General features: G+C 52.9%; 2 protein-coding genes across 2 annotated transcripts; both read right to left on the reverse strand.

The window, feature by feature from the left end:
* Nucleotides 1-1,042: 1,042 nt before the first annotated feature.
* ENH_00051510 (hypothetical protein, conserved) lies at nt 1,043-2,308 on the reverse strand (the record flags this gene model as incomplete). Its single annotated transcript, XM_013581387.1, has 1 exon — nt 1,043-2,308. The coding sequence occupies one exon, from the start codon at nt 2,306-2,308 to the stop codon at nt 1,043-1,045; it is 1,266 nt and encodes a 421-aa protein (XP_013436841.1).
* A 1,735-nt stretch (nt 2,309-4,043) lies between these two features.
* ENH_00051520 (hypothetical protein) lies at nt 4,044-8,611 on the reverse strand (the record flags this gene model as incomplete). The annotated part of the gene is made up of 2 exons (XM_013581388.1): nt 4,044-4,585; nt 8,350-8,611. The coding sequence occupies 2 exons, from the start codon at nt 8,609-8,611 to the stop codon at nt 4,044-4,046; spliced, it is 804 nt and encodes a 267-aa protein (XP_013436842.1).
* Between the last annotated feature and the right edge of the window lie 301 nt (nt 8,612-8,912).

An 8,912-nucleotide genomic window follows, 5' to 3' on the forward strand; every position in this document is an offset into this window, starting at 1 on the left:
ATAAATACAACTTTGAATTTAAATTTAAATTTAAATTTAAATTTAAATTTAAATTTAAATACAAACAAATTATTTGACTTTGGCCATACAGAAGAAAAGTTAAATATTTATCTTTACGCACAATAATATAAATATAAATATAAATATAAATATATATATATATATATAAATATAGATATAAATATAAGTATAAATATAAATGTAAGTATAAATATAAATACAAATATAAATACAAATACAAATATAAACATAAATATAAATACAAATATAAGTATAGATATATAAACATACATATAAGTATAAATACAAAAATAGATATAAATATAAATATAAATATAAACACAAACACAAACACAAATATAAATATAAATATAATTATGAATGTAAATATAAACATAAATATAAACATAAATATAAATATAAATATAAATATAAATATAAATATAAATGTTTAAATAAATATAAGTGTAAATGCAAATACAAATATAAGCATAAATATTCTTAAATAAATATAAACATAAAAATGAAAAAAGTAAAATATTTAAATGAAGATATAACAACATAAACACAACACAATATGCAAATGCATGCATAACTTTAATTGAAAAAATTGGATTTATTTAATTATTCAAAAAGTGAAATTTAATTTAAATTAAAAACTTCTAAAAGTGCAAAAAGGGGCTTTTTAAAGTGCAGCTTCAGCTGTACGTACACCTCAGAACTCGCTTCTTTTTCTTTCTTTTTGCGACTTTTCGTTTTTTCTTTTTTTTCTTTTTTTAATTTAATTTTTCTTTTTGTTAAACAAAAGTAATCCATTTAAAGCAGCAAGTTTGTCTTTCTAGAATGAATAAATAAATCCTAAAATGCCACATTTGCTTTTTGCATGCATGCACTTCTCTGCAGCTAAATGTCTTTTTATTTTTCTTGCTGCTGCCTTTTTGCTGCCACAAGAACTGCTGCTGCTGCAGTGTGTCTCTTGTCTGTAAACTGCAGCGCAGCAGCAGCTGCTGCTGTTGCTGCTGCTTCACTCTTTGAAGCCGTTTCAACGCAAACACCATCTCTTCAGTTTTGCTGCTATGCAACAGCAGCAGCAGCGTCTTGCTGCAGCAGCAGCAGCAGCGTTTCGCTGCTGCAGCAGCAGCAGCAAAAGCTGCGGGCCACTCTCAGCTGCGACGGCGGGCCATAGCTGCTGTTGCTGCTGGCGCTGCTGCTGCAGCGGCGCCGCCTCCAGCAGCAGCACCACCACCAGCAGCACCCCCAGCAGCAGCAGCAGCAGCAGCAGCAGCAGCAGCAGCAGCAGACTGCAGCAGCTCAGCCCGAAGCCCCAAATGAGCAGCTTCCCGCTGCCGCCGCCGCATGCGCAAAGTTGCATGCGGCCGGTGCCGCCGCCGGGGGCCCCACAGGGGGCCCCCCTGGGGGCCCCCCTGGGGGCCCCCTGGCAGCACCTGCCAGTGCCCTTCTTTACTAATAGCATATGCAACACCTGAGGGGCAAAAGGAGGCAAAGCAGGTGGACAATGAGCAGCAGCAGCAGCAGCAGCAGCAGCTGCAGCAAGTAGAGGAAGCAGCAGCAGCAGCAAGGAAATGGAGCAGCTGCAGCAGCGGGAAAGCGAATGAGCAGCAGCAGCAGCAGCAGCAGCAAGGAGGAGCACATGCAACGCCTGAACAGCAAGAGGAGGCACAGGGGGCGCGCAATGAGCAGCAGCAGCAGCAGCAGCAGCAGGAACCACAGTAGCAGCAGCAGCAGCAGCAGCAGCAGCAGCAGCAGCAGCAAGGAGGAGCACCGCACCCTTGTAGCGGAAGAAAGCTCCCCGTACACCCCAGCGGGTTCGCCACCACGGCTTTTCTTTAGGAGGCTCATCGGATTCTGCTGCTGCTGCAGCAGCAGCAGCAGCAGCATCTGCTGCAGCAACAGGCACTAGCTGCTGCTGCTGCTGACTGGGGGGAACTGCTAACACTCGCTGCATCGCGAGGGGGTCTTCCTCAAGGGTGTTGTCTTCATCTTCGTCGCTGTCTTCCAGCTGCTGCTGCAGCAGCAAGCTGCTGCTGCTGCTGCTGCTGCTGCTGCTGCTGCTGCTGTTGTAGCCCTCCTGCAGCAGCTGCCTGTAGTCAACGCCCATGTGCTCAGCTGCAAGTATGAGGTCGTATAGAGGGGGCCGAGGGACCTCATCCTCCTTCCTGCTTCTGCTGCTGCTGCTGCTTTTGCTGCTGCTGCTGCTGCTGCTGCTGCTGCTGCTGCTGGCTGCGTCGATGAGGCTGCTGCCTTTGCTGCTGATGCTGCTGCTGGGGCCTGCTGGCTGCTGCAGCATTTTCTCTGCTGCGACGAGCCCGGGGGGCAGCAGCGCCGTGTTGTCCTCGGGGTGTGGGGAGAGCAGCAGCTGGGGCTGCTGCAGCAGCTGCTGCTGCTGCAGCTCCTGCTGCTGCAGCAGCTGCTGCGGAGGCAGCACCCCGTGCCGCTTCAAGTGTATGTACATGTACTTCTTAACTGAACATTCTCCAAGAAGTTGAACGAAAGAAGAAAGCCGGTAAGGGTGCCGCACAATAGCAGGCAGCGGCCGCACACCTGCGCGCAGCAGCAGCAGCAGCAGCAGCAGCAGCAGCAGCAGCAGCAGCAGCAGGGGCAGCAGCGGCAGCAGCAGGGGGAGCGGCGGGAATGGGGACGCTGTGGGGCTTTGGAAGAGGGCCGAAGCTGCGCTAGGCGGGGTGACCGAGGCAGCAGCAGCAGCAGCAGCAGCAGCAGCACAGCCCACCCATGCCCGCTGCAGCAGCAGCAGCAGCAGCAGCAGCACAGCCAACCCATACCAGCGGCAGCAGCAGCAACAGCTGCAGCTGCTGCAGCAGCAGCAGAGCTGGCAGCAACGGCAGCAGCAAAACCACTGCCGCCCACGCAACCCACACCCCCAGCAGCAGCAACACGCTCAGCAGCAGCAGCAGCAGCAGCAGCAGCAGCAGCAGCAGCAGCTACCTCCGTGCTGCTGGTAGCGAATGAAGTCGAAGAACTTGGGTTTGTTAGTTTTGTCGATTTGCTGCGAAAGGAAAGCAGCAGAAAAAGTCCCGAAGCGGCGGACAAAGTCTACAGCCCAAGGCAGCGGGAGAGTTTGGAGGCAGCGGGAGAGTGCTGCTGCTGCTGCTGCTGCTGCTGCTGCTGCTGCTGCTGCTGGCACCCGCTGCTGCTGCAGGCAGCGAGACACCACGACACTGAAAGCAGCAGACAAGGACTCGTAGCGCCGCTGCGACGGGAGGTCCCTATACACCCCAATCCGCGTCAGCAGCTGCAGCACAACTTCTGCTGGCAGCTGCTGCAGCAGCAGCAGCAGGAAGCTTCTGTTCAAAGTTGCTGCTGGAACGGAGTCAATGTCGCACACCTTCAGCACCTGCACGCGCCTCTGCAGCAGCAGCAGCAGCAGCAGCAGCAGCAGCAGCAGCAAGAGCCAGCAGCAGCAGCAAAAGCACAGCAGCAGCAGCAAAGCAGCAGCAGCAGCAGCAAAGCAGCAGCAGCAGCAAAGGCGCAGCAGCAACGGGGAGTGAGGCAGAAGAAAGCGGGAGGCGGCCAGGGATAAGAAACGGGCGCTCGTCGCAACGCAGCAGCAGCAGCAGCAGCAGCAGCAACGGAGCAATGTTAGCAGCAGCAGCAACAAAACTCCCCGCACAGCAGCAGCAACAGCAGCAGCAGCAGCAGCAGCAGCAGCACCTCTTTTGGGTGCCTTTTGCTCCACTGCTGCCTCCCCGTCTCTCTCTCTACGAGCCTTTGTCTCTCCTTGAGCGGAACGCTCGACCTGCTGCTGCTGCTGCTGCTGCTGCTGCTGCTGCTGCTTTTTGGTGCTGCAGCAGCAGCTAGCTTCTCCGCCAGCGCCAGCCGCTGCAGCAGGGCCCCCCGGCGTCTGGCCTTTTCTCCTTCCAAGTGTGGGGCCCCCAAAGGGGTGTCGTCTTTGAGGCCCCTGCGGACAAGAAATGTGTCTGCTGCTGCTGCTGCTGCTGCTGCTGCTGCTGCTGCTGCTGCTGCTGTTCCTGCTGCTGCTGCTGTCCCTGCTGCTGCGTGCCGGCTCAGCAGCGGCGACACTGCAGCCGCGCTGTCGCCGTCTCCTTCACATTCAAAATCCGGCAAATCCCTTGTGCTGCTGCTGCTGCTGCTGCTGCTGCTGCTGCTGCTGCTGCTGATGCTGCTGCTGCTGCCCAGCCAGAGAGCAGCGTGGGCGGGCCCTGGGATCTCGCAAGCGGAGAAAAGGGGATCGTCGGGATCGTCAGTAATGTCTCCCCAGTCCCCTGCTGCTGCTGCTGCTGCTGCAGCTGCTGCTGCTGCAGCAGGAGCATCTTCATCTGCTGCTGCTGCTGCTGCAGCAGGAGCGTTGTCTTCTGCTGCTGCTGCTGCTGCTGCTGCTTCTGCTGCAGCAGGGGCCACCCGCAGGGCCCCTGGGGGGCCCCTGGAAGCAGGACAGGGCTGCTCAGGGGGCCCCGTGCTAAGAGCGCGCCGCCCCAGCAGCAGCTTGCTGCTGCTGCTGCTGCTGCTGCTGCTGCTGCTGCTGCTGCTGTAGCTGCTGCAGCAGCTCTTGCTGCAGCGGAAGCTGAGCAGCTGCCTCCGGAGGATCCTAGGCAGCATTTAAAGCAGCAAAAAACAGCATTTAAAATATTTAAATTTAATTTAATTTAATTTTTAATTTAATTTTAAATTTAATTTTAAATTAAACAAAAGATTTATATTTTTAAAGCATTGGGGGGCCCCCAAGCCACAGCAGGGCTTGGGGGGCCCCCTGGGGCCCCCCTGGGGGCCCCTGGGGGCCCCTGGGGGCCCCCTGGGGGCCCCCAGGGGCCCCAGTGAAGAATATATAAAAATAAAAATATATAAATTTAATTTTTTAAATTAAAAAATATATTAATATTAATTATATTTGCTTTAATTCATTTTGTTCTGGCTGGATTAATAGGCAGCGCTGCTGCAGCAGCAGCAGCAGCTGCTGCTGGAACTCTTACTGCAGCAACTGTTGCTGCTGCTCCTGCTGCAGCAACTGTTGCTGCTGCTCCTGCTGCAGCAACTGCTGCTGCTGCTACTGCTACTGCAGCAACTGCTGCTGCTGCTTTTGCTGCTGCAGTAACTGCTGCTGCAGCAACTGCTGCTGCAGCAACTGCTGCTCTTGCTGTTGCTGCTGCTGCTACTGCTGCTGCAGCAACTGCTGCTGCAGCAACTGTTGCTGCTGCTGTTGCTGCTGCTGCTACTGCTGCTGCAGCAACTGCTGCTGCAGCAACTGCTGCTGCTGCTGTTGCTGCTGCACAAACTGCTGCTGCTGCTCCCACTGCTGGTGCTGCTGCAGCACCTGCTACTGACTACTGCAGCAGCTGCTACTGCTGCTGCAGCAACTGCTGCTGTAGCAACTGCTGCTGCTGCTGTTGCTGCTGCACAAACTGCTGCTGCTGCTCCCACTGCTGGTGCTGCTGCAGCAGCTGCTACTGCTACTGCAGCAGCTGCTACTGCTGCTGCAGCAACTGCTGCTGCAGCAACTGCTGCTGCTGCTGTTGCTGCTGCACAAACTGCTGCTGCTGCTCCCACTGCTGGTGCTACTGCAGCAGCTGCTACTGCTACTGCAGCAGCTGCTACTGCTACTGCAGCAGCTGCTACTGCTACTGCAGCAGCTCCTGCTGCTACTGCAGCAGCTCCTGCTGCTACTGCAGCAGCTCCTGCTGCTACTGCAGCAGCTCCTGCTGCTTCTGCTGCTGCTTTTGCAATTGCTGTTGCTCCGCCTGCTGCTTCCGCTGCAGCACCTGCCGCTGCTGCTACTGCGGCAAGTTGCTGCTGCGTCCGCAGCTACTGCTGCTGTGTCTGCAGTTGCTGCTGCAGCTGCTGCTGCTGCTGCTGTGTCTACAGTTGCTGCTGCAGCTGCTGCTGCTGCTACTGTGCCTGCAGTTGCTGCTGCTGCTGCTGCTGCCGGTAGTTCTGCTGCTGCTTGCGGCCGGACTCTGGATACAAGCTGCTGCACTCCAAAACCCTAAACCCTAATAAACCCTAAACCCTAAACCCTCGTCTACTCCCCGCTGCAGCAGCTCTTCCCATTCCGCTGCTGCAGTCAAAACCCTAAACCCTAAACCCTAAACCCTAAACCCTCGAACTAGGAGGGACAGGAGCAAATAGAAAAGAAGAAGATGTATCAGAAGAGAGATAGGAAGCAAAAATAAGGGAAGAGCAGCAGCAGCAGCTGCTGCTGCTGGCGCTGCTCCTGTTGCTGCTGCTGCTTCTGTAGCGCAGCAGCCGCTGGACGACCCGCTGCGACTGCGGCAACTGCTGCTGCTGCTGCTGCACCTGCTGCTGCTGCTGCAGCTGGCGAGTTAACACAGAAGCACAGATAATTATTTATTTGTTTTTCAATTTGTCCATTTGTCTTTATATATATTTACATTTATATTTATAATTAGGGCCCAAGACATATATAATATATATATACATCCAAATCTACATATATATATACTGCAGGTGGAATGCCGCAAAAATAAAGCGCAAAAAGAATAAATAAATAAATAAATAAATAAATAAATAAATGGAATTAAAAGAAGAAATAAATGCATGCAAAGAGTTCTTGAATGCATGCAACTGCATGCAACTTTGCGCACCATCGGGCCACTGCAGAAATTGTTGGATTCAGCTTTGCATTTTCTCGGGTTTTTTCCGTTTAAATGCCCTTTTTTGGCAATTAAATTCATTTATTATTGTTTTTTATTGTTTATTTTCTTTTTTTTCTGCATTTAATCTTTTGTTTTGATGCAAAAGCGCCTTTTCCCTTTTTTTCGCGCCCACTTTCAGGTGTACAGGCAGCTGCGCGTACACCCCAGCCGGGTGTACGTGCGTTCAGGTGTATCTGCAGCTCCAAGATCTATTCATTCATTTATTTATTCATTTGTTTGTTTATTTATTCATTTATTCATTTATTTATTTATTTATTTATGTATTTATTTATTTATTTATTTATTTATTTATTTCCGCACTTTCGACTGCATTTCATAAATGCACTTCACACTTTGCTTTTATTTTGTCCACCTTGCATTTGAGGCCCCCCTGAGTTGCAGCAGCAGCAGCGCGCCTTCAAACCTCCTTCTAGGGTTTAGGGTTTAGGGTTTAGGGTTTAGGGTTGCTGTGGGTCCCTCGCATTGGAGTTTTTTTATTTTCTTCATTTGTTCTTTAATTCATCCATTCTTCCAATTCTTCATTTATAATAATTGAGCACTTTCATCATTTGTCTCTTTCGCCTGCTGCTGCTGCTGCTGCTGCAGCAGCAGCAGCAGCAGCAGCAGCAGCACGGGCTGCGCCCCCACCCCGCCACCCCCGCTGAGGGTTTAGGGTTTAGGGTTTAGGGTTTAGGGTTTACTGAACCTTTTGCTTCATCATCTCCATACCAGACCTGAGACCCTGCTTCAACTTTCTAAAAAGCCCCCTAACTGTGGGCCTTCTTTCTGGCTCCTGCTCTGCTGCTGCTGCTGCTGCTGCTGCTGCTGCTGCTGCTGCTGCTTCCTTAGCTGTCTCCGACTCTGTCTCCCCTGCTGCTGCTGATTTTGGCTCTGCTGCTGCCACGCTGTCACTGTGTGCTTCGCTGGCCTGCTGCTGCTGCTGCTGCTGCTGCTGCTGCTGCTGCTGCTGCTGCTGCTCTTGCTTGCCTTCCTCCTCCTCTTGCTGGCGCTGCTGCTGCTGCGTCTGCTGCTGCTGCAGCTGGTTCTGCTGCTCCATTTCCTCCTGCTGCTGCTCCTGCTGCTCTTGCGGCGCTGGCAGTTGCTGCTCCTGCTGCTGCTCCTCGTCCTGCTGCTGCTGCTCGTCGTCCTGCTGCTGCTGCTCCTCGTCCTGCTGCTGCTGCTCCTCGTCCTGCTGCTGCTGCTCCTCATCCTGCTGCTGCAGCTTCTCTTCCTGCTGCTGCAACTCCTCTTGCTGCAGCTCCTCTTCCTGCTGCTGCAGCTCCTCTTCCTGCTGCTGCAACTCCTCTTCCTGCTGCTGCGGCTCCTCTTCCTGCTGCTGCGGCTCCTCTTCCTGCTGCTGCAGCAACTCTCCCAGCTGCTGCAGCTCCTCTTCCAGCTGCTGCAGCTCCTCTTCCTGCTGCTGCTGCAGCTCCTCTTCCTGCTGCAGCAGCTCCTCTTCCTGCTGCTGCAGCTCCTGCTCCTCTTCCTGCTGCTGCTGCAGCAGCTGCTGCTGCTGCTGCTGCACCTCGTCTTCTCTTAGCTGGACCTCTCCATGGTGCTCTTCCTCCTCCGCCAGCTGCAGCAGCAGCTGCTGCTGCCTGCGCTGCTGCCTGCGCTGCTGCTGCCGCCGCTGCTCCTCTTGCTGCTGCTGCTCATCAGTGTGCTGCAGCAGCAGGAGCAGGCCCCAAGTCCAGCAGATCACTGAGGCCACTGAGCTCCAGCAGCTCTTGAATGTAAGCTTCTGCTGCCAGCACTGCTGCTGCTGCTGCTGCTTCTGCCTGGGCCTCTGCAGGGTCCCTGCGGGCTCTGGGGGCCCCTGAGGGGGGGCCCCTGAAGCTGGCGGGCGGGGGGGCGTCAGCAGCAGCAGCAGCAGCAGCAGCAGCAGCGGGCAGCAGCAGCGGAGCTGCTGCTGCTGCAGCGCAGGAGACAAGCAGCGCAGCAGAAGCCGCGCGGGGACAGACCATCGTGCTGAGGAGTTAAAATGGAAGAAAATGAATTCAAAAAGAGACAAAAAGACAAAGAAGGCAGCAAATAAGGGACAGGCAGCAGCAGCAGCAGCAGCAGCAGCACGCTGCTGCTGCAGCGGCGGCAGCAGCAGCAGCAGCACAGCGCGGAGTGCCGCGAGCCGCTCACGTCGCCGCCCCCAAGGGCGCTTCAAACTCGAACTAAAAACCCTCAAAGTTCTTCTTTTTGCAAATTAAATGCTTTAATAAAGTTTATTTTGCATTTATTTCGCGTTTTAAACTCGAAACAAATACGCATTTG

Source organism: Eimeria necatrix, genomic scaffold (assembly GCF_000499385.1).
Source record: "Eimeria necatrix Houghton genomic scaffold, Enh_scaff407, whole genome shotgun sequence".
NCBI classification, from domain to species: domain Eukaryota; phylum Apicomplexa; class Conoidasida; order Eucoccidiorida; family Eimeriidae; genus Eimeria; species Eimeria necatrix.